The sequence below is a fragment of the Passer montanus genome, unplaced genomic scaffold (genome assembly GCF_014805655.1).
Source record: "Passer montanus isolate IOZ18808 unplaced genomic scaffold, ASM1480565v1 scaffold74, whole genome shotgun sequence".
NCBI classification, from domain to species: Eukaryota; Metazoa; Chordata; class Aves; order Passeriformes; family Passeridae; genus Passer; species Passer montanus.
The window spans coordinates 2,577,091-2,604,253 of record NW_024372592.1 but is presented as its reverse complement, the minus strand read 5'-3'; the positions used below and the strand labels follow the sequence as shown (position 1 = coordinate 2,604,253).

General features: G+C 36.1%; 1 protein-coding gene across 3 annotated transcripts in view; it reads left to right on the top strand.

Annotated features, from left to right (window-relative positions):
- UPF2 (UPF2 regulator of nonsense mediated mRNA decay) overlaps positions 1-27,163 on the top strand; it is a 54,819-nt gene that overhangs the window by 16,323 nt on the left and 11,333 nt on the right. For all 3 annotated transcript variants that reach the window (XM_039730909.1, XM_039730911.1, XM_039730912.1), the window contains exons 9-20: positions 5,176-5,284; positions 6,468-6,581; positions 7,818-7,934; positions 12,829-13,014; positions 13,538-13,741; positions 14,361-14,636; positions 16,129-16,312; positions 18,364-18,503; positions 19,511-19,615; positions 20,525-20,623; positions 21,305-21,472; positions 25,901-26,042. In XM_039730909.1, the coding sequence (XP_039586843.1) occupies positions 5,176-5,284; positions 6,468-6,581; positions 7,818-7,934; positions 12,829-13,014; positions 13,538-13,741; positions 14,361-14,636; positions 16,129-16,312; positions 18,364-18,503; positions 19,511-19,615; positions 20,525-20,623; positions 21,305-21,472; positions 25,901-26,042 (1,844 nt within the window). The remainder of the gene's footprint in view (positions 1-5,175; positions 5,285-6,467; positions 6,582-7,817; positions 7,935-12,828; positions 13,015-13,537; positions 13,742-14,360; positions 14,637-16,128; positions 16,313-18,363; positions 18,504-19,510; positions 19,616-20,524; positions 20,624-21,304; positions 21,473-25,900; positions 26,043-27,163) is intronic.

Genomic DNA, 27,163 nt, shown 5'->3' with positions numbered 1-27,163 from the left:
TAGAGGCCTGATTGTGCCTAACATATTAATTAATTAATGACAGAGGAGACAGGCAACTGATTATCTTCTGTGTTAGATGTAACAAGGTGCTCTTCAGCCCAAATGTAGGTTACTGAGAAACATTTCTGTTTATCTGCCTGCTGGTAATCATGAAATGCTTCAAAAAACAACATGAGAAGAATTTCTTTTTCACAGCTTAGAACACCTACAGCAAAGAAAATCAGCAGGAGCACTTAGACTTTTGTCTTCAGCTCTGCCTTAATAGAGAACTTTCCATACCTGTAAAATGGAAGTGTTTTTTTGGCTGGTCTATGACCTTACAGTAATGTTTGTACCACTGCCCTGTATTGTTTCCTGGTGCTGTAGGTTCCAGATTGTTGAAATTGATTATTAACTCTTGGAACCTCTTTGAAAATTCTTTATTCTCTTTGCATAATTTCCTGAATTGTGGTAGGTGACGGTGATCTGGAGGAACTTGTAGATGTGCACAGTGAAAGGAGGTACTTTCACATGGGAACAGCATGATAAGGCTTGTAAATTCAGCAGTGTGATTTCATAGATGGAATGAAAGCAAAAGTTAAATTCTTTATATATTGCACTGTTAAAAAATGTGTCTGTGATCAGGCTGTACTGTGAACAGAGTTAATAAACTCCTAGAAGCACACATAGTTTCCTCATTGCCATTGATTTGTCATCTTCCCAGTTGTAATTCCATTGCCCTGTGGATTTGTATTAAAAGTAATAATAATTTTAAAAATATTCACTTTTCTCATGGACCTCAACAGAGCAGGATAGATGGTGGGATAGCCTCGAGGAGCTGCTGCTTCTGTGATGGTTCTGGTCTCCAGTAGTTGGAGCTAACACTGAAGTGAATGGCTCAGCTGATCTCTCTGCTTTGATTATAAATATGAATTATTCCTAATATTAATAAGTACTAACATTTGATGTACAATTTTTTTTAAAAAATTCCTTTTTCTGCTGTCTGCTCTGGGACTTAGTTGACTAATACACACTCAGGCTACCTTGATTCTTTTAAGATCTTGAGTTCAGTTGTGTTTTTGTGCCTGCATTGGTGAGCCCATCTCTGGGCTATTCAGCTGGAGAAACAGGATGCTGACTGAGCTATTTGTTCTGAACAAGCAGCTGGATGGTAAATACCAGCTGAACTGCCCATAGATGCAGACAATTTGAAAGGGCAACCTATCCCAATATTTAAGTAAACTGTATTGCTGCAGTGGGTAAAAGAGCAGTTCTACTGTGTGTCTTCAAATCAGCATTTACAGTAATTTCTGATATAGAAAATTCTGTATATTCTGTAACACACTGCTTTGGGGCTTTGTGTTCTGTGCATCAATGATGATTTTGTGCTGTGCATCACTTCACTGAACCATAATGATATGGCTTTATCTTCCATTATTGTTGTTCCATACTTGTTTTTACTAGTCCAAGAATTTTTGCAATATCTCTCTGGGATACTGTGGGAGAAGAGTGCTTGTTAAGTTTTCTGTCTAGGCTAATGTTTTTGAGGGGGATTTTTTGTGAAAGCTTCAGAGAAGCAGTGTCCTTGAAGATGCAGATAAAGCAGTATGTTTGCAAAAAGCATTTAGTTTCCAAGGATATCAGTTAATGCTGTTTAAGTTAACTGCTTTATTTGCAGCCATAATGAGGTATTTCAATGACAGAATAAGTTCTGTTTCTTCTCCTGAGATCACTTTTGGGAAATGTGCAGGCACAACAGTTTCATCAAGAAAGTGTAAAACTGGTTTTTTGTTTGATGTGTAAAACAGACCCTGTGAAGTCAAAGTCATTATGTAACGTTGCCAGGGAGCTTTCTTGCTACCACTAGGGTTGGATGGGTTGGGACAAATCAGGATTCTTCAGGACAGAAAACTTAATTTGACAAAAAAGGCCATTTCTTCCTCAGCTCACTGTAAATCAGTGTTAGAATGCATCTCTGCCCTGCTCTGTTGAATACTGATGAATGGATCACATTTACATTTTCAGCTGCGATTTGAACCTCCAACCCAACAGAACAGAAGGCCTTTTAAAAAGAGTTTTCAATGCCAGTATACGAGTGGCTTTCACATTTGCATTGGAGGATTGATTTAAAACTAAATATTAGCCTTTTAATCCAGGACTGCAGGCAGTGATTTAACCCATACTGCTCACAGCTTTAGGACCTTTTTGTGTGGTTCTTTGCTGAGTTATCTTCCTGTACACAGAATTATTTAGGTTTACCAGAATACTGCAATTCTGTAAATATTTTTCTTTTACTTCAATATGAGAAGTCTGAAATATTTTCTTAGGCTTTAAATTCTCAACAATTCTAGATAAATGTTAAGCAGTATATAGGGGCTGTTGTGGCTTAGGGTATTTTTTGATGTTCCCATCGTGGGTGATCTGTGCTGCAAGTTTACCTGCAGCAAAAGATACATTGTTCACATGGAATTTTTTGTGTTACTATTGGTTGTTCTTCATTCAGTAGTTGGCTGCTTCTTAAGTGTTACATAGTTGTTCACATTTTAATTCAAAAGCTGCAAGCCTCCTGTGTATTTTCTGTCAGCTTTTCATCCTGAGACTTCTCTGTAGCAAGGTTCTTTTTGTTCAGTTGAACTTGACTTATCAGTGTTTGCATGGCCTGTTCCAGGTGAGGATAAAATTGAGGGATGTACTTGAGATCAAGGAGTTTTACGTCCTGGCAAAGAAATAAAAGCCAAAAGTGCTTCCCTGGTAACATTCCAATTCTACATCATCCTTCTCTTCCCACTGAGCAGTGTGGGTGGCACTCAGTACCTGTTCAGGCCCTGTGAATGCACTGCTTTTATCCATTATCATTGTGCTTGTGAGGCAGGAGTTCTGGCTCCATTGCTTCATTCTTTAAGCTGTCTTATAGAATCACAGAAATTAGGAAATGTACAAAATGCCCCCTTCACTCTTCCCAGGCATAAAATTTTGGGTGCATGCATTTTAGAGAGATTGCAGTTAGGACTTTGAGATAAGTTTTCCTGTAAGTTGGTTTATGATTGGTTTTGTTTGTTTGGGCTTTTTAAAATAAGCTGACATTTGAAATAGTAGAAAAAAAGATATGCTCTTAGACATTTTGCTGATGTGTAGCTCATGTGAGCCTGAGATCCAGAGTTGACTAGATTTCAGTCCATGGTGTGTGGTCTAAATGACAGTGGTCAGAAGTGGTGCTTTGTACTGTGGCAGTGAATATTCAGGGTACTTCAGAGAGTGACTGCCCCATCCCTGCTGCCAGATCTTGCTTCATAACCAGAAGAGCAGGAAGGGAAAGCAATACTGTGGGGTTTGTGAGGCTTTAGTTAGGTTCTTCCCCCCTTCTCAAGAGAAAAAATGCTTTTGGAGGGAACGAAGCACTGCATGTACCAGTAGATGGTGCCACTGATACTGGAATGTCTCCACTGCTGAACATGAATTTTTGTCTCCCCTGAGAGAGAACAAACTCAATCTCTGATTGCCTATTTCAGCATAATTAACCCAAGCATTTTCCTTATTATATTTCACTTACTTAGAAATACCCAGTCTTGGTATGCTTCCCCATGAAGAAACCTTTTGTGTCCTGCAAGGGTATAACAACAATGTGCTCTAAGACTTTAATTTTCCCCCAGGTATACTCAGTTTACAGAGATGAAATTATTAGCTCTCAGCAGGCAGGTACTTGTTGAGACCAGAATAAAACCTTCTGGTATTTGTTTTAAAAGAGTTGCCATACAGAAATCCCCTCAGTTAAATACACCCTCTTAGCTCAGCCACAGTCTTCTCTTAGTTTAGCTTTTGTGGGTGTGTGTGAAGTAGTGAGACTTTCACTTGTCTCAAAGTTAATGGCTAAATGCTTAATAACATGGTAGTAATTTGATGTGGGTAGTCAGCCTTGACTGTCTGTTCCAACAAGCTTCAAAAATGTAAATACTGCTTCAGTTATTGATTAACAGAAGAGATAAAACCTCTTAAATAGGTAACTGAGATAGCCACAATGTTTCACCAGGAGTCTTGTGTTACCAGGAGGCTGCCTGGTTATGCTTTTTGGGGGAGTATATTCTGATGCTTCTAACCCACAGTTGAAATACATAATTGTCTCTTTCTGTAAATGGGTATTAAATGTCTTGGAAATGGGCTCCAGTAAAAGGAGAAAGGAGGCAGTTGTGATGGCTTTGTTTTTGAGTTTTTGTCTTGATGCTTTGTGCCAGGACAAGCTCTGTGCTTTTGGATTTATTTTTTTTTTTTTAGCATATTTTTTCTTTTTTGTTTTCCTTTCCTGAGCACTAGGGAAAACCTTAATTCTGCATAAAGTGTAAACTCAAGATGCATTTTTCCCTTACAGGCAGTTTCTCTGTAGAAGCATGCAAATTTAGGATGTTCCTCTCCACTTACTTTGGCTTGTTCTAGAGTTCATCTGTTTACTGCATTAACTTAACATTCTGAAAATAAATCAAAAATACTTCCTTCAGCTTGTTAGATGATATTATGAGGCCTCAGAGTGCAGTTGGATTCTCTGCATTTAAAACTGATATATACACAGCTGGTTTGCATAAATGTGCGAAGGAAATCTGTGTGAAGGCATGTAATTAAGGCAAGAGAGAAGGAAATAAGGAAATTCTATAGAAAACTTGGAAATATTACCATTTGTGGGAGTGTTAGCTGAAGTTTTGGGAAATGAGTGGCCACATCACATCTGCTCAGCTTTCTTTTATGTAATAACTACTATTCATTTAGGAGTTTTCCACCTTAAAAGTAAAGATATTTTCTACCTTCCTAGTTATGTCTTCTGCTTTTCAGAAAAAGTCTTAATACCTTGCCATAATCCATAGCCTTGTCTGTAAGAACCTTTTTTTGCATGTTGAGATGGATCTGAATTTTCTTTCTGTTTGGTAATTTATTGAAAGTCAAATTCTGTAGTTGATGGAATTCAGCATTTTACCTATGGCAGGAGTTAAAAAGGAAGTGAACTATGGAGTATTCCAACAGGATATGGGGGTTTACTTTCTTGTATTATTTTTAAATGATATTTCATTCTGAAGTGGGCCAAAAAAATTGCATGTGTGTAGTTCTGTCAGTGCATTGATTCTTTTCACAAGTAAAATGGTACCCATATTTGTACACATAACTACATTTTTGTCTATAAATTGTCTATTTTATCCTCTCCTTTGTTTGCAGATTGGATTTGCTACCATTTTATGCAAGACTGGTTGCCACATTGCATCCCTGTATGTCTGATGTAGCAGAGGATCTCTGTTCCATGCTGAGAGGGGATTTCAGGTTCCATGTATGTTTTGGTGCTTTATATTTTTATTAAAACCAGATCAACTAATCTCATAAGTTGACCTTTGGGGAAAATACCCACTTTGTATTGTGTAGATACTACTTCTAAAATTCAGTGCATATTTTTCTGTCATCTCAGCAGTTGTAGAAAAAAGAAGAGAAAGTTTTGTAACTTTGTAAGTCTTTCTAAAAGAGAAGTTTTTGCAACTTCCCATATATGCTTACATATTTATATAAATGAACTGTACAACAGTTACAACAGAAGTTACAAAAATTAGATGCTCTGCTCCATCTGTTAAGAGTTTTCTGTAAATAAATAACTTGTTTTTAAAGTGAGACCTGACCTATTCTAGCATTTCCCACTACAAGGCCCCTATTGGAGGGATCAGTATTATCATATAATATTTAATTAAAATTAGATTTTACAATTTTCATCTATCAAAATTTTCCACACAAATGTATTTTTCAGTGTAGTTTCCTTCACTTTCCTTTTAACTGTTATAACCAAACTTGTTATGGTGCACAGTGACAATTTCTTCACCATTTTCTGAGCTCTGTGGCACAGCTTTCAATTTTTTTTTCTAATATTGACATGAAACATATGTATAGTTTGTTCAGACTTACTTGAATCTTAATGTTAACTTTCTCAGAAAAACCTTTCTGTTGGGGAAATACAATTTTCTGTTTTGCAGGTTATGTTTAGACATTGATATATATATTAGTGTTTGGTTCCTAAATTTATGCTGAAAGTCAGTAATTTTAAAAGTCTGCAGATTACTAAATCTGACTTTAAAAACCATCAATAATTAATGTTTCCTTGAGGATAGTACAAGTGGCCCTATTCACATAGAGACTTCTTATTGATTCTGAAAATACAGAATCTAGAATACTTTATCACCACTTCACTGGGGCAAAGGAGGAGGATTTGTGGCTGTAGGTATGTTAGAGGAATTAATTGTTTTGGGGGGTGGGAAGATGGGGAACAGAATTAAAAATCTTCTGAAGAAACAAGGTGGTAGGGAGGGCTTTAGGAAACCCAATGAGAAGTAAAGGTGGAGCTTGAGGAACCAAAGTGGTACCCAAGACTGCTGAATTCCCAGGTGTGTTTTGTGCATGTTCAGATGAAAGTCATTTAGAAGAAGTAGGTATTTTTGAGGGCTTACCATCAATTTTTGGTTGATTTTTAGGTAAAAAAAAAGGACCAGATCAACATTGAAACAAAGAATAAAACTGTCAGATTTATTGGTGAGCTTGCCAAGTTTAAGATGTTCTCCAAAAATGATACTCTCCAGTGTTTAAAGGTTGGTGTTGTGATAGTCCTGTGCTCCTGTGCATGCTGACAATGTCCCCCTCCTATTCCCCTTCACTTACCTGCTGCTGATGTTACCTGAATTCATTACATGGGATGTTTTACACCCTGGAGGCTGTGGCTGCTGTGTATGAGGAGACTTTTAAAGCTGCTGTAGAAGTTAGAAGGTTTTATCTCTTCTAATGGGAGGAATATATTAAAATAAACTTCTACATTTGGACATAATTTTCTTTGGAAGTATGGCACACATTGCTACTTATTAATCTGCTGTATATTGTAAAACTTCCATAATTTTGATTTCAGTTAATGATTTTGTGGAGAAAATAGCAATAAGGGAGAGAGACTGGAGGCAGAAAGCATTTCAGTGATGCAAGGAGAGGCTTTTATACCATTTTAGCAGATGCTTTTGTTTGTTGAGGAACAAAACATCTCTGGAAAACATTAATCTCTAGGCACATCATCTCACTTTGCATGTGGATAAACATTCAAACCTTGACATCAAGTCCCAAATTAAAAATAGGTTTTAAAAAATAAAAGTGCCTTTAATAAAAGATGCTTGAGACTCACAGCTTAACATCACTTTCTATATGAATAGTTTCTATTCATTGACTTGTTAGATATCAAAGCTGAATTCCTAAAGAAATTGTAATCACTCATAATTTCACCTATCTTGTCTATAAAATGCTGTAAAATGCAAAACTGTATTAATTATAGTTACTGCTTAACTGCAGACAGTGCAGTTAGCTGTGCTCTGAGGTTACTGTGCAGTATTATTGAGTGGTTTGGGTGGGGGTTTTTTGCTGGTCTTTGAAAGGATCCTGTTCTTATGAAGCCTAAATTTGGAGTCCACAGACTGTTCTTATAAGAATTTTAAAATGAGATTAATCTTTTGAATATTTGTAGAATGGTTTGGGTTGGATGGGTCCTTAAAATCATCTGGTTCCAGCCCCCTGTCTTGGACAGGGACTCCTTCCTCTAGACTTGGTTTCTCAGAACTCCATCCAAGTGGCCTTGAACACTTCCAGGGATGGGGCATCTACAACTTCTTTGGGCAACCTGTGCCAGGGCCTTGCCAATCCTAACATCTGATCAGTGAAATCCATTGGCATTTATTCCATAAAGAATGTAGTACCCCAGCAGAGTGTCCAGTCTGGTAGATATAACTTGATGTTTTCTGCAGCTGAAAAAGATGTTTAACAAGCTGTGCTTTTGTGTAAATACATACCAGATGCTTCTGTCAGACTTCTCTCATCACCACATTGAAATGGCGTGTACCTTGCTGGAAACCTGTGGAAGATTCCTCTTCAGATCACCAGAATCTCACCTAAGAACCAGCGTTCTTTTGGTAAGAGGAAACTTCTTGTCTTATGGGGGAAGGTGCCATTTTCTGAGTTAAAGCAATTACTTGTTTTTGGAACTATTCTCGAGAACTCCAGTTGACCTAAAAACCTCTTCATGATTGAAAAAAAATGTAAAAAAAGGAATTAAATTTCTGAAGTGAAAAGCTATTGCTATTGAACTTCTAGTAATTCTAGACAGGGCAAACCCAGAGGATGAGGTTGAAAGAATGTTGTAGCTGTACCCTGAACATGCCTGAAATAGTGTTTGAGGGACAAATAGTAGTGAATAGAACCAGACATGATTTCAACTGGAAGTGAAGACATTTTGCAGGAGGTGATTTCTATGCCTTGTATAATGATCTGGGATTCTGAATGTGGAAAAAAAAGTTCATGAGGACACTAAGAGAAGCAGTTTCAGAAGTAGAGATCAGGAATTAACATTAGAATTGGGATCTGTAAGTCTGGAGAAGTACTGGCAAAGACTTAAAACCAACAAGAAGTGAATATATAATAACAAGAACTGAAAAATATATATACTGACTTGGGAGACGATCCTAAAACTCTCTGTCCAGGGCAAGAGACAAAGTCAGACATGGTTGAAGAAGACCTTCAAAGATAGATTCACTTTCTCTTAAACCAGTAGTCTCTCTTCTTGTTAATGGAGAAGCAGTTGCATACTTGGGTATATTGTTGTACAATTTCTTTTCCACAAAATACTGGGTTTTTTCTGAACCTCTTTGAATGTCAGAACATCTGTTGAGGTGCTGGAGTCATGAGAGGAAAGAGATGGGTAAATTAACTGCCTCTTCCTTGGCTCTTACTTTTTGTAGCAGTGCACTTTGTATCTTGAAAGGTTTGAGTCTCAATTTGCTAAAGGTTTGCCAGCTGATGTGTTCTATTGTGAAATATATTCCTTTCCATAATCAAGGATTTTTCCCTTGAAAACTCAGTTCCATTAGCTTTAAAAGACATTTTACTCATTGCTATCACTTTATGGTAGTTAATAAAAGTTTTAGAAGTCAGGAAAAGTTAAATACTTATACCAGAGCTGGTTTTTGTAACTGATTGCCTTTAATGTTATGCACTATAAAAATGCTGACTGTTAGATTGGATTGCTGGAATCTGCTGGATGAATGCTAAACATGGCTTAACTGGGAAGTGCAGGACAAACCACAAACACTGTTTGAATTACTGAGCCTTAAAGCCTCACAAGGTTTTGGATAAGTAGTTTTTCTTATGCATTGAGGAACCAAAAGAAGGTGAAAGATGGCAAATAAGTTTGGAATATATATTTATTAAGGTGTAAAATAGGCTAAATAGAATTATATTCTGCATCCATCTTAATAACTGCATTTTCTAACATTCCACTAAAAAAACCTGCAGAGATTAATTTTGACTTAAATAGTCTTACACAAATTGGATCATAGTCTCATGGTACAAGTTAGTGTGAACTGTGGAAGAGATTTCTCCCAAAGCAAGCTGATAACAATCTTGTGGCAAAAATCCAAGCAGTTGTAAAGCTGATCTACTCTTATGGGCAGAATTAAGGCCTCTTGATCCTCTAAATAATTATTGGTCCTAATCTCTTCTGCTGACAATGTATTTTGTAATAAGATTCCAAACAGGCTGCGTCTCCTATTAAAGACAATGTTGCTTTGTCTTGGTGTAGAAGAAAGTCATGGTTAAGAATGGATTTTAAAAGTAATTAAGGAAAAATTACTTATTGAGAAGTAAAGTGTTCTGTAAGGACATTGCTAATTTAGTGGCACTAAGTAACTTATTCTAGTGATCATATCCTGTTTTTGTGGAACTACTTCATGTTTTGCAGATTATTTAGAGATTCTTCTTTTATTAGGACAATGTTTATTTCTAGTAATGGTCTTCTTGGCAAATCTTTCCAATTCAGTGTCCTTTATGTAATTTAAAATACTAATGTAAAAATAGATTGGCTTTAGGATTGATCAGTTGATAAATGAATTACTTGAATTGGATTATTTGAATTGGAGCTTTGAAAGGAAGATCAGCTTCATCTTGATCTATGTTTCTGTAACATAATTGAGTTTAAATGTCAAATTATTGTATTATACTGTTGTGGTCTTGCTGAAAGAATATTTGAAATTCTGGTATTAAAAGCTTCCTGATGCATTTTTAATCATTTAACTTCGACAATTATTTTAAGCTTTAGGGCCAGATCACTTGTGTTAATAAATATACAGAAGGTACACGGTGACTTCCTTCTTGGTGTGACTGCTTTTACTGGTGGTGTTAAAACTGGGAGATGTTGTTTGTACAGGCAGAGGCTGTGGCACAGTAAATGCAGTTCATGGAGAGCTGTGTTCATTCACTGTAGCAATAACGTGCTTCCAGGAAATGAAAAATTTCCATTTTGAACTGTCACAATGAGTAGCAGGGCAGAGCAGTGCAGGTATTAAAGGGGAGCAGGAGCTGAACAGTTTCAGTATCTTGCTATAATCTGATGTTTAAATGGCAGTCATGCTGAAATGCTTTCCAAAATTGGAATTCTCATGATGCTTAGATTTTTATTAGTTACTTTTTTTTTCCCCCCTAACGGTCACCAGATTTTCTTTTGAAATGCTTCTGTCATATATGCTACATGCAGAAAGATTGTTCTACTCACCAATAAGAAAAAGCCAAACAGTTTTAATAATTTAACATGGATACTTTATTCTTGGTTGTGGTTTGTTTTTATCAAAGGAAAAAGGGAAACCTAATCTTTGATGTCGTGCTTTACCTGTGTAGTTCTTCATTTTCGCCTAGAAAAATGAGGACCCAAAATAGCTGATGGGCTTAAAGCACTTTGGACCATAGGTCTTGCTTTTTTCTTCTGAATTTCATCAAAGTTTTTATCACTACAAATAGTGTGGTGTTATGATTTCTCTTTCCTGCCTGTCCCTCTGATGCCTTACCTGAAAAATGACTGAAACAGTTTCTTGAAATGCTGAAGATTTTTAATAAGTAGAGGTTAAGACTAATACAATCCACTTACAGTTAGAACACACACTGAGGACTGATCAAAACTCAATAAATTACAGTGATGTTGAGACTTCTTTTTGTCTCTTCTGGGAAGAAACATTTTAATTGTAAACTATTATTTAAAGTAAAATGTACAACTTTTTATAACAGGAAAATACACAAATTGTGTAGGTTTAGGGGGTTTTAAATGTTATTTGCAAGCCCTTCTGCCATTTTCTCTGTTCTGCTTCACTTTGACCCACTTAATTTTTCATTTTATAGTATGGCATGATAAATGCTTTTAAGGCAGCAAAGGTGTATTTTTTCTTGATCTATGAAGAGAAAATAAAGATGAAACATTTTCAAAGGTAACATTAACATATATGACATGGTAAAGTTTGGGAATTTTCTACTCCTAAGTGTTTTTTCCCCATATAAAACAATTTATGTACTCAGTTGTTAAATGCTTGTGCATCTGCTAGGTGCTTGTAGGAAAATGTGCTGCTAGTGACAGAAATTTCCCATTTGGAAAGGAACAGTCTCACAGGGAATCAAAGGAAAGACCATTTGTGTCGTGGAAAAGGTTAAGAATGAAATGCCTTAGGGTTGGTGTCAGAAGGAGACCTTCCTGGTGATAGATGACTAAATCCAGGAGGAAACTTACTTTATTTGTTGGGTTACTATGTTACACAAAGCTACTGCTCCTCATTGAATTAGCAGCTGAAACTCGGGGTTATGGAGCTCTGTGAGTACATTGACATTTCAGTGAACTGAAATGTCTGCCTTATAAAAGAAATTTCAAATTGTTCAGATTTAGTGGAAAGGCCACCAGCATGAAAAATAGTGCTTTCTCACCAATATTCAAAGGAGGTTTAAACTCTTGGTTGGTTTACAGGACTGCCTGAGTGGATATATTAACATTTGTGTGTAGGGATGAAACAGTACATACATGTTAATTTTGTTTATTTATTTGGAGTTATAAATGACTGTGTAGCCAACCTCTAGTAGCTAATAAAGTTTGCACAGGTCCAGTTTTCCTGGTGAACCACCCTGGAGTGATTTAGAATATATAGGATCACTTACAGAATTATACCTATATACATATAATTACACAGATGCATACTAAAAAGTATTTAATAATGAAATTAAGCTTATCTTTAACTGTAAAAATCAGCAGCTTAAAACTGCTTTTTTTTCATTCTTGTACAGAAGTTCTAAATAAAAGACATTTTTAAACCCCACAAAATAAACCTTAACTTACATATCTAAAGTGAATTACAGAGAAGAGATTTTATTAAGTGAGGGAAAACAGGACAATCATGACAATTAATCACAGTAATTAGTGCTAAGTCTTGTCTGATTTTTCCTGAAACATTACTTTTTTGGTAGATACTGTTTTTCTTGCAGTCAGTTTTGCTTGGGTAAGCAGCAGTAATGGAGCATGGAATAAGGAAAATTCTATTGTCTAAACCTCTGGAAATTGATATGAAACCATCAAAAACTCTCTGCAGTTACATGCTGATGTAAAAAGTAGATTGCCAGTCTTACCATAATTCACTGTGTTTGTGTCAAGACATCAATATTTCAGCTACTTTAGTTAAGTAAAATCTAGTTAAGTAATGTTTTAAACAGAGTTACTAGTAGTCTTAGGAACCATTTATCTGAATAGTAGCATTAAGATTTTGAGTTAAATCTTAAATACTTTTCCAAAACCTTTTTTACCACAGGTGAGCCATTATAAAAATAGGCATCATAAAGAAAAATGACCATGGAAAGAGCAACACAGAACCATATATATGTACTGTGTCTTTTTTTCTCTCTACCCAAGCTTTAAACTTACTTTTCTGCAACCCTTGATATAAAAGCCTTTGGCTTGAAAATGTGGCATGTCAGCATCTCTAACAGGTCATTTGCATTTGTTTCCAGGAACAAATGATGAGGAAAAAACAAGCAATGCATCTTGATGCACGCTATGTTACAATGGTAGAAAATGCCTATTACTACTGTAATCCCCCTCCAGCTGAAAAAACTGTGAAGAAAAAACGTCCTCCTTTGCAGGAATATATCCGTAAGCTTCTTTACAAGGATCTCTCCAAGGTCACCACAGAGAAGGTAAATCCTTTCAAAATCTTTAATACAGTTTTTACTGAAAGTGGTGTAATAGTAACTTTGGAAAAGATTTGGGAAGGGCCGTGGTTTTTTAGTTGCAAGGAAGAGGGTTCCTTTTTGCATTCATGAATAAAATGGTTAATTTTTTCTATTGGAACATGTACAAGCTCTAGTTGTGGACATGTGTTCTCAACAGCATCAAATGCTGAACAAAGGGAGAGTGAGATGAGAGAGTGTTGGGAGAGTATGGGACAAAAGGCTTCAGTTAAATACAGACTGTGAGAGCAGGGAAATGATGGAACAGCCTTGGAGAACTTGATCAGTAGCTCAAGGACAGCAGTGGGGTTATGTACATAAAGTCTTCCATAGCCACTGCAGGTCTGGAGGATACCTGGAAGGGAGAATGAGCTTGTTTGCAAGGTGCTTACAGGGATTTCATCCCAGCCAGGAGAGAGGGGGGGATGACAGGGAGCATCTTGATATTTTACCTGCTAAAATGTGAAGCTTGTCTTAAAATTTGGTTTAGGTCCTGAGACAGATGCGCAAGCTGCCTTGGCAGGATGCAGAAGTTAAGGACTATGTTATATGCTGTATGATCAACATCTGGAATGTGAAATATAATAGTATTCACTGTGTAGCCAACCTCTTAGCAGGGTTGGTCCTTTACCAGGAAGATGTGGGAATTCATGTTGTGGATGGAGTGCTAGAGGATATTCGACTAGGAATGGAGGTAAACAATCAGTATCCTTGCTAAGCTATTCTCATCTACTTATGTTGAAAGGAAAACTAAAATAATTGTGCTTAAAGAAATGAATCCTTGGATTCTCTTTTTTTTTTGTTTTTTTTTTTGGTCTGATGATTTTTCTACTTGCTTTGTATAGGTTTATTTAAGTTAATAGAATAACTGTACCCAAAAAACCCTCAACAAAAACAAACTAACATTACTTCAGACAATTGTTTTGCCTCCCTTATCACAGTAAGGCTGTGGAATTTATTCTTTGACAGTGTAGACAGATTTACACAACTTCCAGTAACTTTGGAGACCAGTCCATATTTTAAAAGCTGTTATAATTACAATATTTCTCTGACTGAAAAATCATCATAAATTTACGACGGAGTGTATGCTAGATATATTGGAACTTACTAGCTGACCAGCTTGCATAATTACTTTTTAACGTTTACTTTCATGTAATGGATGTAGCCATAAATAACCATCTTTTATTATAAGAAATTCTGTCAACTTTTTTACACACCTTTTTCCTTTGCAAAATATTGGTTGGGTTTGGGTTTTTTAATTTTCTGTTGTGTCTGCATGATAGAGAGAATTTTTCTGTTCTTTTTTGATAAAGGTTAATCAACCAAAGTTCAACCAACGGCGGATCAGCAGTGCCAAGTTTTTGGGGGAGCTTTACAATTATCGAATGGTGGAGTCAGCTGTAATATTTAGAACTCTGTATTCCTTCACCTCGTTTGGTGTGAACCCTGATGGCAGTCCTAGTCCACTGGACCCTCCAGAACATCTTTTCAGGATCAGACTTGTCTGTACTATCCTCGATACCTGTGGGCAATATTTTGACAGAGGATCCAGCAAGCGCAAACTTGATTGCTTCCTTGTATATTTTCAGGTATTCTAAATTTTATGCAGATCTGTAAAGTTCTTTAACAAGCTAATTAACAATATAAGTCAGTCTGGTACATATTTATCTCATTGTTCTCTAATACTGTAATTTGTAGAATCTTGTCTGTCTGGTAGCAGTTTTAGTTTCAAGTGATATGTTATGTTGAGTTATGCCAAAATGATCCATATTTATCTCATTGTTCTCTAATACTGTAATTTGTAGAATCTTGTCTGTCTGGTAGCGTAGCAGTTTTAGTTTCAAGTGATATGTTGAGTTATGCCAAAATGATCTGGAGGTGCTCAGTGCTCACACTGGGGTTTGCTGAACTTGAAGAAGAGATTATTTAGGCTGCTGTCCTCAGCTAATGGTTTTTGTAGAGAAAGAGGAGTCAGATACTTCTCAGGCATGAATGGTGAAAGGATGAGAGGTAATGGGCACAATTTGTAGCAAAGAAAGTTCTGACTCAATAAATGTAACAAAGTGGGGAAAATATTTCATAATTTGAAATGAGGAATTCCAGACCATGGAATTCATGCTAAAACTTGCTGGATTTAATTTCTTTTTCTTTCTGCTTTTATCTATAATTTGTACTAAAACAAGGGTATTAAAAAATTAAAATTAAGGTGATAACTTATTTCAAACCTTAAGGATACAGATCACTTACCTGCATGTAAGGTGTAAAATGGTGTTTTGAAGTGTAGAACCTCAGAATGGTTTGGGTTGGAAGGGACCTCAAGGATCACCTTGCTCAAACCCCCTGCCATGGGCAGGGCCTCCTTCCACTAGACCAGGCTGCTCACAGTATGACATGGTCTGATTTTTAAATGCAAAAAGAAATGTTTTGGGGAAGACATCATCATATTCCTGTTACACCTAATAATTTCAGCAAGCCTTCCTCTTGAGCATGTCATATTTTAAGTAAGATTCTGTTATTCATACTTCATTTTCAGATGCAGTTTTTGCAGCACCTTGGTTCTCAAGTTCTGCTGTTAGGTTCACATAAAATCAGCATTAATTTTTTACAGTGTCACTGTAAGAGGTTTATGTGAATTTATTGTAAAGCAAACTGGATAAGGCAGTTGAAGCTGGCTGCAATCTTGAGATTTTTTTTATGATGTTTTCTCCCTTTTCCCCATAATATGCCTTTGGGGAAATTAATTTTCTTGAAAACATTTGGGAGAAGGAATCAAAAGCTGGCTGGCTGTTAAATGGTCATCTCTTGTAGAAGAAGTTTACCATGGGAAGATACTTTATTGTCAGGCATTTTTTGTTGAGTCTTCATACTTATAACAGTAGTTATGATTCTTAATGCTTGTGATATCCAGTGTTATCAAACAAGTTTTAGTGATATCAAAATATCTAATAGTTGTATGAAAGAGTAGTGACATGAAAGCTTTTGCATTTTTTACTGTATAAACATGGCATTTTAAACTTCATAACTTAAATGGTTTATAAACATAATTTTGCATATAATTGATTTCAATATTTCATATTCCAGCGCTATGTGTGGTGGAAAAAAAGTCTGGATGTTTGGACAAAAGACCACCCTTTTCCTATAGACATAGACTATATGATCAGTGATACACTGGAACTGCTGAGACCAAAGATAAAGCTCTGCAATTCTCTGGAAGAAGCTGTCAGACAGGTTCAAGACTTGGAACGAGAATTCTTAATAAAATTGGGTAAGAAATGTGCAAGGGAAATAAGGTATTTTTGACAATTCCTGTAGTTCTTAAAATTGTCTCTTTATGTTGGTAATAGATAACTATTATTGTTATAATCATTTATTCTCATGATGGAAACATTTTTGTACCTTTTTTGCATGTTTCTTTCTAATCATCATAGATACCATACAGAATCTCCATAACTCTACAGTAATAGAAGTTGTGAAAAACAGTATGAATACTCTTAATATAACAGTATTTGGAGGGCAGAAGTGTGTGTGTGTTAATTTATGGAGTCACATGGTGCAAAATATGAGGAATAAAATAATTAATCAGAAAAATGTAGTAATCACACTAATTTCAGGAGAAACAGTTGAGCTGGAAGCACAGCTCAGTTGAAAATATACTGATTAGTGAGTATTTAAACTTATCATCATATTAACCTTTAAACCTCTTGTATGTATACATTCTTAGAAAACGTTGGATACTACTGTGCTCTTTGATAAATTGTTTTCTAATCTTTCATTTTTATTTGAAAACAAGCTTGTTCATTAAAAGATTTTTTATGTAAATTCTGCACTTTTTAAGTGTTAATTAGAGCACTTCACCTACTTGGATGCATGCAATTTTTAAGAATAATCCTTTCATTCAGTGGGATGAGTATGTCTTATAGCCACATAAAAGGTTCCAGCTTCTGCTTTAGGAGGAACTTCTTTTTTTAAATAATGCTGTTTATTTAATTGACATGCCTTGAAATTCCCTATGTGGTAACTGAAAAGCAGATTAGAATTCCCATATACATATGGTGTGATCTAAACCCATGGTTTTCATACATTCAAAATGATAACCAAGAAGACATGTACAATGAGTTATATACACTGTAATCTTCTTTTGAAAGGTACTCAGCACTTCCTTCCTACAAATAACAGGAGCTTCAGAAAGCTTTACACTGCTGGCTGACCCTAAGTGCAGTTGGGCTAATGTCAAAAAAGGAATGAAACTTGAACTGTGACTGTGTTGACTCCTCAGTAAATTCCTAGCAAAACTAGTGGTGTAGAAGTCTGACATCAGCAGTCCTCTGGAGGATTAAGTGGCTTTGTAAATTAAGAAAAGCAAAAAAAAGAATGTATGAGAACAGTAGTGTATGCTGGAAGTTTGGGGTTTTTGCACTGGATGACTTGAACATTGCAATAGTTATTCTCTAAAAACAAATCTTAATTTTTTTGTGAATCAGAACCATGCTCAATTCTTAAATACAGTCTGATTGAAATTTATATCTAAGACTAAACTGGACACTGAAACACTGCAAAAAGCTAAGACTAATTCTTCACTTCTGGGGAAATGGTACAGATAATGGTATCAGATTGAAGGATTCCTTACTGAAAGAAAGGAGATATTTATGTTTGATATGTTACACACAGAGTAAACTAAAATATCTTGAGGGACAGAAGGCAAGCAGGTCAGCAAGAGAAACTGCAAGATGAACTAAACACACAGTGTAAGAATGTCAGACCTGTCTGCAAGGAGGATGAGCACCCCAGATCATGCTTGTGGAAGAGATTTTGCTTTCCCAGAGATTTCATGTAGGCACCTGCATCCTCACAGTTCAAGCACAGCCTCAGAGCATTAGGAGAGAGTCATAAAGGTTTAAAATAGGCTGAGAAAGTTATTTGCTTCAAAACTGTTAATTGACAGTAGAGGGAAGTACTGCAGCAAAGACTGCAGGGGCTTCATGTCTCTGGTTCTGCTGGTTTTGTGCAGTTTCTGTAGTTTGGAACTCAGATTTTGTTTCATGTGTCGGTAGGGTCCACATTTAGTTTGAGGATGTTTTAAGGAAGTTTGCAAAGCTTCTTCTGTTCTCTGGGAGATTTTAAACATCCTTTCTAAGGTTTCCCTCCTTTTCTGACAGGACATTATTACCCTTTATGTCTAAACTAACTATATAGGAAATGTTTCACTCAGAAGTCAAATATAAGTTTTAGTGCTCAGTAGCAATGGACTTTCGACATGATCTTCCACATATATGTGTGTTCTAATCTTCTAAATCTTTATCTTATTGCAAATTTCAGGAATTGTGAATGACAAAGATTCCAAGGATTCCATTACAGAAGGAGAGAATCTGGAAGAGGATGAAGAAGAGGAGGAAGGTGGAGCAGAGACAGAGGAACAATCTGGAAATGAAAGTGAAGTAAATGAACCAGAAGAAGAGGTGAGCTTAATCATTTACCTTGCCTCATGTAAAAGAAGTGAATTTGATTGCTTGTTACTTTCTGAAGCCCTTTTAAGTCAGAGCTAGCAGGTGAAATCTGGGTGTGCACAGCCCAGTCAATACTGTGAGGATATTCCCATCCCAGTTCCCTGTATGTGGAAAACGGACTGTCTGAGGCTTATTTCTTATTTTGGCAGAAACTTGAATCTGACAGCTTTGCCCAGGGCATGTGCTGCTTCTCAGCAAGAAGATACCTTCAGCTTTTGGCATGAAAAAAATCACTTTCAGATGACTTTATAAATCTGTTTTAGAAGCAAATGTATTGACTAAATGTCAAAGCAGTCATTAGGAAAAAATAACAGGTGTTCAGGGTATGTCTATGCAATATGAATAAATAAAAGATTTATGGAGCATAAAACCTTCCTTGTTTACTGTGCTAATAATATTTTCAGTCAAAAATGGTGGAGCCAATAAAAAAACCACAAGTACGTAGAAATTCTGATTTGTCACTGTGACACAGCAAAGTTGACGTGATAATGGTATTGTTACAAGAAAATGAGTTCATCAAGGAAGTAGAGAACAGTTTTTCTCCATATGCTTGGGCTGGCTGATTTATTAATAAGCTTTCTTTCCATAGATGTCTCTCAGCATTAAATTTGGCTGGGTTTGTCCCTTCACCCATAAATTAGAATCAATAGAATCAGAAACAATTGCAGGGTGGGGAAGGCACCTTTGGAGATGTTTTTATTTCCCTTCTTTGGACTTCATGAGTTCTTGCCAGTCCATCCCTCCAGCCTGTGGCAGTGTGTAGCAGCCACCAGTCCCAGTTTTCTGCTGTACTTTTGTGAAATTAGTAATAAAGCTGAGTTCAGACTGAAACATTAAATAAAAACCAAACAAATTTACAAAGACTGAACTAAGCAACATGAGGAGTTTAGGGAGATGTTTGAGGAACCAGCTGTCCTTCTTGTTTTAAAATAGTCAGCAGTTAAAATTGAATGTTTCAGGAGGGCTCTGACAATGAGGAAGAAGAGGGTGAAGAAGAGGAGGAAGAGAACACTGATTATCTCACGGACTCCAATAAGGAAAATGAAACTGATGAGGAGAATACAGTATGTATTGAGCTGGAGATAAGTGAATTGAATTTGCATCTTTGGTTTTCTTTACTCAATGTTTTTTGCCAGTGCTGCTCATAACATATCTGGAAAAATACAGCACAGACACTTCCTGCTATTCTTTCAAATATGTTTTATAGCTTATTTTCATGTATGCATACTTAGGTTATTGCCTTTTGAAAATTTTTATGCTGTCAAATTGGCTACAACGTGTTTTCTCAAGACTGTGAGCTTTCACAGGTAGCTAGACTGGAAAATATTGTGTAAATGATTCTTTTGTAATGCCTGCAGTAGTAGCAGACTGATAGGATACAACAAGGTAACCAATTACACTCCACTAGATCTCAAAACAGAAAAGGAGACAAGCCAAGAAGTGTGAAATTCCTACAATACAAATTTGGGATTGACAGATTATAACATTTGCAGCTAAACAACCCATCTGGTTGAGCCTGAATTGCAGTTACATAGTAAGGAAATAATGAACATTATGGAGCAATGTGTTATGGTGCTGACTTCTGACATTTTTGTTGTCATGTTGTGCTTTCCAAATAATTGAAGGGCGGTAAAATACCACCTAACTTCATGGACTTAATGGAAAATTGAATTAGAATAGATGTGTTAAGGATAGGGACTTCTTTTTATTGTTGCCACATCTTGGAGATGTCCATGCACACACACACACACACACACACACGAGTCTGTCAGAATGTAATGAGTGACATAAATCAGGAAATATCAGCCTTCCTAGAAAATAATTGAGACTGAAAACTTCTTTCTTTAACAGTTTGATTCTATAAACCTTTTGATTGTGTATGATATACAAGCAATAAGGATATTTCCCACTTATTTCTAGACTGAATATTCATATTTCTGAAACTGATGGATAATGTTTTCTCATTGCAATAGGAAGTAATGATTAAAGGAGGAGGACTGAAGCATGTCCCTTGTGCAGAGGATGAGGACTTCATTCAGGCCTTGGATAAAATGATGCTGGAAAATCTTCAGGTATAAATAGTTATTTTCTTAATTTAATGTACAGCTAAGTATAGTTGATTTCTTTCTTAAAGTAAATAAGTGATTAATGCTTAGGTTACCATACTAAAGGAATGAAGACTTCTGTTTTACTTTGTTTTGGCCTCTTTTCTGCAGTTGACTTGTTTGGCTTTTACTAAAACAGCTGTTAATTGTATTGTTTGTCCAGTGAGTACATGACATACTGACATATATTTTACAGAATGAGTAATGAATACAGCAGCTACTGTGCAAAACTTCTGATTTTATCTTAGGTTTTAATAGGCTTAAAATCCAGCTACATTTAAATTTGCATAAGCTTTTAGTACTTTGTTTTCTTAGTCACATCTGGTAAATGTTTCAGTATTGAGTATACCAAGCCTTGTATAGTAAATGTATTATTAAGATGTACAAAAAGAATCATGAATTAAGAATGTACATTCTACAGTGTGTCTCATCAGGTCTCTAGATTTCTTTCCCTAAGAGATTGCCCTGTTACTTTCTTCTTCACAAGCAAGGAAAACAAAAGGAAAATATAATAAGCCTAATAAATGTAGTTATATATTGCTTCATTTTCCTGGAAGGTTAAACCTTTTCTCAGTTGTGAAAATGTCAATGTTGCCAGCCTGACTGTGTCAGCATCTGATCATTTATAGAATTCACTTTTTTTCATAGCAACGGAGTGGTGAATCTGTTAAAGTGCATCAGCTGGATGTTGCTATTCCTCTGCATCTCAAAAGCCAGCTGAAGAAGGGCCCCCCACTTGGAGGTGGGGAAGGAGAGTCAGAGTCTGGGGACACAATGCCATTTGTCATGTTAACAAGAAAAGGCAACAAGCAGCAGGTAAGGTATAGGTACTGTTTAAATAAATAAAAGACCTTTCACTTCAAAAAAAGTAACGCAGAATTTTTAATTTCTTTTTTAATTTCTCAAAATCAGATACAACTTCATTTTGACACATAGAAAATATATAAAATTTATTGGAATTCTTGGTTGTTAATAGAAATGATGTAGAAAAATTCTGTGGTCACATAATACCATGACTATTTACATTTGTGATTCTACCAGTAGGTGAGTGCTATGTCTTGCATGTATTTTAGATGTAGTTGTGGAAGATGAAGAGATGTGGTTGGTGAACTGCCACTGAACATTGAAAGGACTAAAAAGAAAAAGGAATATTCCAGAATCTTTTAAATTTTACAGCTTTTCCTGAAAACACTTTCAGCTTCAAATCAAGATATATGGTCATTGCTAAATTCCATTTCCTAAGTAACAGCCACTTGGCTGAATTTATTCAACTTGCAAAAAGAAAAAAGTCATTATCCCTGAAGCACTGTTAGGAGATTATTACAGAATGTATGGAGTGAATCTTTTGGAGAAACTTAAATGGAAATGAGGTTGATAAAACAAACTAACTCCTTGCTTCATGCAGCTAAGCTGTATGTTAGTCTTGGCTCTTTTCTCCAGTGTATGTTTGAATTTTCGTAGCTCAGCAAATGCACAGTACGCAAATCCCTACCTAACACATTCCACATGTATTTTTTGTCATGGTTTAGGGCTTTTAAAGTAATCTTTTAATTTTGGTTGTATAATTTGATGAAAATAAATTACTCTGAATTTATATGGAAAGCATACCTAAGGAATTGTTTCATACCATCTATCTGAGCCTTTCAAGTGTTTAGATCCATGTCATTACTTGGTTTTTACATTTGTTACCTAAGTTGTGACAGTAGTGTAGCTGTTGGGATGTATTAACCTGAAGCAGGCTCCTTCTCTTCATTCATATGAAACACATTTCAAAAATCCATGTAGGAAGTGGTTATTCTGTTTTCCTGGAACTTCAATGTGGTATACAAAGTTCTACAATAGCTCAGAGTGGGAGATTTTTAACTATGGTCATTGGTCTGAGAAGGGGCTTAAGAAAACTCCATTTTTAAAAAAAATCTTGTTTAGCTTTTTCAGAATAATTTACTAGGAGTATCTGTAGTTACAAGGAATTTTGGGATCTTCATATTCCATGTAAAGGGGAAAGTATTGCAGAAGTGTGACTTAGAAAGAAAGCAGAACTTGTTCAGGAGTTTTCCCTGCTCCTCCCCCAATATTTGGTTTTTGGAGTAGGCTCTTCCTGCCAAAACTCCTCTCAGTGTTTCTAGAAATGTAGAAAACAGTTGCTTTATAGACTCCTTCAGCTCTTGAATTAATGAAAGGCTTCTTTGTCCATAGTTCTGTATTCAGAAAAAAATGTGTTTTAGTGCAGGGTTTTAATAGAAAAATAAGCAGGAAAGAAGAGGTGGAGTTGAAAAGAAAATAATTATTCCTTCTTATGGTGCTTTATTTTAAATCTGCATGAGCAGAATATGCAGTGAGTTTTGAAGTGATTCGCTGTTAAGTTATATCTGTAAACTTTCAGATTTTTAAAACAGTTAAAAGAAGTTTGCAGCAGCCTGGGAAACTGTTAGTAACTTCATCTGCACAGTCACCAGAGTGATAAATGACATCAGCCTACTTGCTTGCTCTGCTAGTAATGATTTCAATCTCTTGTTTTGTTTGTTAGTTGTGCTCTTGAAACAAGAAATGTTAGAAAAATGGAATGTGCTGTGCTTCCTTCCTGGGGTAACATTTGGTAGTGAGGTCCAGCTGCCAAATACCCAGCTGACATGTCAGTGTCCACCCAGACTTTAGTGCAGCATTGACAAGTAGTTTTTTTGAGTAATACAAGAGCAACTGATTGGTATTTACCAGCTGCATATATCCAAATTAATGGTCATTGCAGGCTGATAGTGACAAGACACCATATTTTATCCTCCAGACTTAGAAAACTAGTAGCAGTAGAATCTAACATGGTTATTTGAATTTAAGATGATGGCATTGTGATTTATCCATAAGGCATGAGAGAGCAAGGGGAAATAAAGTTGGCATCATAAGGGATCAGAGCTGAGCTGTATCTAATACCATTTGGTGTTTCTGAACCAAGAAGTTTTATGCCAGGTAGGTATGAACTAAAATGAGATATAGACAGAAAAAAGAAAGTCAAGAAATTTGGTTACTGCTAAGATAAAAGATTACCTTCCCTTTGAAAGATTTTTAGCATGGCTCCATAGAAGAATGATAATATCCATGGAATGGTCAAATCTCTCCCTGATTGTGAAATTTTTAATCTCATTTATATCTTCATGTCTTTATCTCATGGCATTTTTACAAAATCTGTGGTCTGGTCTTCTGAATAATGATTTTTGATCTTCCTTCAGTTTGACATCCTTAAAGTGAAATCCTCTGTCCTGCCCCCATCTCACAGATTTGACAAGAGGTTTTTGATACACCTTTTCACTATTTGCAAATTCGAAGTGTTTCAGTGGTTCAGTAATCATCATATCCTGTAGTAATTGCCATCAGTGACTTGATTTCAGGTGGCAGCTGATTGCCTTGAGATAGTGACTCAGTGGTGTTTTGTTAATTGCCAGGCTGTTGTTTTTCTGTATCTGTTTCTCTCATTTACACCCTTCTATAGTTCAGTTTTCTTTTTCTACTTTAATCATCCTGTCTGAAAACACCAATCCCATTTAGCTGATAAATCCATAGAACAGAGAAAATATAAAGGACATATTAAAATGGATGAGGAGCTTAATGGTGAAGCTGAGGCATGATTTTTATCATGAAATGCTGCTAATGGATTAGTTATTTGTGTAGTTTACGTAAAGTTCATTTGATGATATCTGGGAACTTGCACAGCCTGCTCAGCAATAAGTAACCAGAGCTTACTTTGCTCTTGGGATCTCAACTTCCATTTCTGTTCTTCCCTGCACACCTTAATAACAAGCTCATATTTATATTCAGTATAATACGCTATTACCCTCATCTCAACCTCCAAAAAATGTCATCTAAATACATCTTGTAGTTGGTAGGGTTTAGGGATTTACTGTACCCAAGTTTTTCTCAGATCTTTGTAAGAGTCTGTCTTTACTGTTTCAAATACAGTTTATTTTCCAGTGCTTCATCTGAGTCTTCCCACACTCAGCACTGCTGCCAGTGGGGCATTACTCTCTGAGATACCTTGAGACTGTTTAGTGATTATTGCATTAAATACTAACCACAGGTGGTAAGGATTTTGCTTTAAATCTTCTCAGCAGAGGTTTTGATAATTTATCTCTCTCTGCAGCTTTTGACAGTGTAACAGGAAAGAACACTTAGGAATTTACTTCTGTTTCTTTGGAAATGGATCTCCCATGATGAGTAACAAGGAGCAGGATTCAGAGTAGTTCGTGGAATATTGAGAGTGATTATGCTTAAATGCATTACCCTTCTTAGGCATAGAAATACTTATTTCTAATGGACATGGAGTTGAAGGAGGAAGAGAGATTTTTCTAAATGTTTGCAAACTTTAGCATTAAGTATTTTCTTGGAACAGTTCTTTCAGTTGTGGATAAGATTAAGAATTATTTCTCTGTTCTGGAACAATTGTAAAAAAGCCCCAGATATGTAGAAGTTACAAATTGGATTTTCTGAGTCTGAGGAAAAAGAAATCACCTTCCCTACACCTTCCTGAAAATATCAGCTGGATTTCCAGAGAGAGGGTACTGCTGTGGGAGTGCCAAGCTTACCTGGTGTGCCTTATGGCAAATCAGATAATGGTGTTTAAATCAGAATGTGTGGTGGGCACATTTGGGTATGGGGGAGGAGGAAAAGATCGATCTGACACCATGGTTGTTTCTAGACTAAGAAGCACCAGAATTGTTCTTAAAAAGAAAAGTACTGGTCAGGGAATTCCAGGGAATGTCTGAAATGTTTTTCCTCTGTTATCACAAGGGATAATAGTAGATACTCTGCTCAGGGGACTTCATCTCTTTGGAGGGAAGAGAGCTGAAGAGGGAAATGCAGCTTTCTGAACCAGCTCTGGTCCTTTTACATCAAGACCAGGGCAACTCCCTGTGGGCAAATCAGCTGGTATGAAAGTAAGAAATAAAGCATATGGCTGTACCTTCCTAGGACAAGACAGTCAGTTTTGTTCACATGAGTACCGTGTCTGATAGGTTTTGAACTCAGCTTTTTTTGTGTTTCTCTGTGTCTTTAGCAGGTCTTGCATTTTCTCATGCTGCTTTATGTGAATTAGAGGTTCAAAACAAATCAACAACACACTTCACAGTAGGAACTTCTGTAGAAAGTACCTCATTAAAATAATCTAGAAATAACCATAGCATTTCTGTAGATTGGATTGTTTCATATTAGTTGGGTTTTTCCTCTGATGTGCACTTAAAAACTTATTTTCATTTGCAGTTTAAGATCCTTAATGTACCGATGTCTTCCCAACTTGCTGCAAACCATTGGAACCAACAGCAAGCAGAACAGGAGGAGAGAATGAGGATGAAAAAGCTCACTCTGGATATCAATGAACGGCAGGAACAAGAGGACTATCAGGGTAAGAAAATCACCAAGGATTTAGGTTTGATTTTCAGGGGAGCCTTTGTGATCTGCAGAAAGCATTATTTGTTATGATTAGCAGATGAAGTTCTAAATATTGATTTGCAGTACTTAGGGGAAACCTGTATTTTGGTTTTAGTCATTTATTGTTTCCTCCCTGGTCTTTATACTTGAAGAAGTTTTTGTAGTTGTTCCATGAAAAGGAATTTTCAAGTGTGTCTCAAATTTCAGCATTTCCGTTTATTTTGGGAAAGGAGAAGAACTGAGTTCTTTAAAATTAATGTAATACAAAATCAATGTGGTGTTTACTGCAAGACAGTTGAGTTGGATACGAGATGAATTCTGTGCAATTTAAGTTCTGCTTTTAAGCTATTAATAAAGTGTTTTAGATATTAATAATATTTAGACTCCTTAGTCTTGCAAGTCCCAAGGTAACCTTCACCAGAGAAATATAAAATGTTACCTCAGCTTCATATTGTAAAGGTTCTAGGAGTCCTCAAATCTGGAGCATAAGCATATATTACCAAAGTGAAGGGCTTGTACAGATTACATGATTAATTTTATGTTTTGAAGACATGTGAGTCAGGCACTTTGGATCCTGGACAGATTGAAGCAAACAGTTAACACAGCTCATACAGTCTCCAAACAGGTGCACTTCGTGTGTTTAGTTGTTGGGTGGTTTGTTTTGGGTTGTGCTTTTCTTCAGATTCAACTTCCCTCCCTTACTCAGACAGTAAACAAAGCCAGACCAATAAAGCTGATGTCTTATGTTACTGTTTCCATTTAACATCTCAGAAGTTTTTGCTCTGCTTTTTTTTGTAAAGATATTGTAGTCTGGTGGTAATCACAGTGTAAGTAGTTAATTAGCAGGAAATCTCATTTAAGGCATTTAGTGAAAGGTCATTGTTCATCAAGAAGTGGGAAATTAAGGCAGTTTTAATTTTAAAACACTATGGAATCCAGTACTTCTTGCAGAACTTTTATAGTACCAGAACTAAACTTGTAATTGTAAAAAGGAATATCTTCCAAAGTGAGTGTCTGCAGAACTCTGAAGTGGTAACACAACACATTCTTAGTGTTATACATGGTAATTAGCTCAGCAACTTTCCTGAGACACTC